General features: G+C 77.0%; 1 protein-coding gene across 1 annotated transcript; it reads left to right on the forward strand.

Moving 5' to 3' along the window:
- Positions 1-277: 277 nt before the first annotated feature.
- Positions 278-709, forward strand: AURANDRAFT_16897 (hypothetical protein; the record flags this gene model as incomplete). The annotated part of the gene is made up of 1 exon (XM_009044280.1): positions 278-709. A coding segment is annotated over one exon (432 nt), but the record flags the coding sequence as incomplete, so codon positions are not given.
- Positions 710-818: the final 109 nt, after the last annotated feature.

An 818-nucleotide genomic window follows, 5' to 3' on the forward strand; every position in this document is an offset into this window, starting at 1 on the left:
GCTCGCGCATAGGACTGCTGCCCCGACGCGCGACTGAGCGCACCAGCCAGCGCTGCGACGCGCGACTGAGCGCACCAACCAGCGCTGCGACTGAGCGCAAGCTGCGACGCGCGACTGGGTGCACACGGCTGCTCCGAACTTGCACCGCGCCGCCGCGCATGCGTCCATGAGCCAGCGGAGCGCCGCTGCGTTGGCGGCGCTCGCCGGCGCCGCCGGCCTCTGCGCCTGGCGATGGTACCGCGAGGCGCGGCGGCTGCGGCGCCTCGTCGCCGCCGCGGCGCTGCCCCTGCGGCAGATCGGCGTCGTGGAGTCGTGCTACCGCGACGTGCAGGGCACGCCGCGGCAGCCGCTGCTCGCGCCGACGGCGCGCGCGGTCTGCGTGCTGGACAAGGCCGTCGTGGAGGCGTGCGCGCTCGAGGGCCTCGACCGCCACAGCCACGTCTGGTTGCTCTTCGCCTTCCACGAGAACACGAACGGCCGCAAGCGGGCCGTCGCGGCCAAGGTGCGGCCGCCGCGCGGCCGCGGGCGGAAGGTCGGCTGCCTCGCGACGCGGACGCCGCACCGGCCGTCGGCGCTGGGCCTGTCGCTCGTCGCGCTCGAATCCGTCGACGCGCGCGCGCGGCGCGTCGTCGTCCGCGGCGCCGACGTTTTGGACGGGAGCCCGCTCGTGGACATCAAGCCGTTCTTGCCGTCGTACGACGCGCCGCCGGCCGGCGACGCCGTCCGGACGCCGCTCGCGGACTGGTACGGCGGCGAAACCGCGGCGCCCAGGGCCGTGCGCGGCGCCGCGGGGCGCCTCGACGCCGTCGCCGACGCGC

Source organism: Aureococcus anophagefferens, assembly GCF_000186865.1.
Source record: "Aureococcus anophagefferens unplaced genomic scaffold AURANscaffold_224, whole genome shotgun sequence".
Lineage (NCBI taxonomy): Eukaryota > Pelagophyceae > Pelagomonadales > Pelagomonadaceae > Aureococcus > Aureococcus anophagefferens.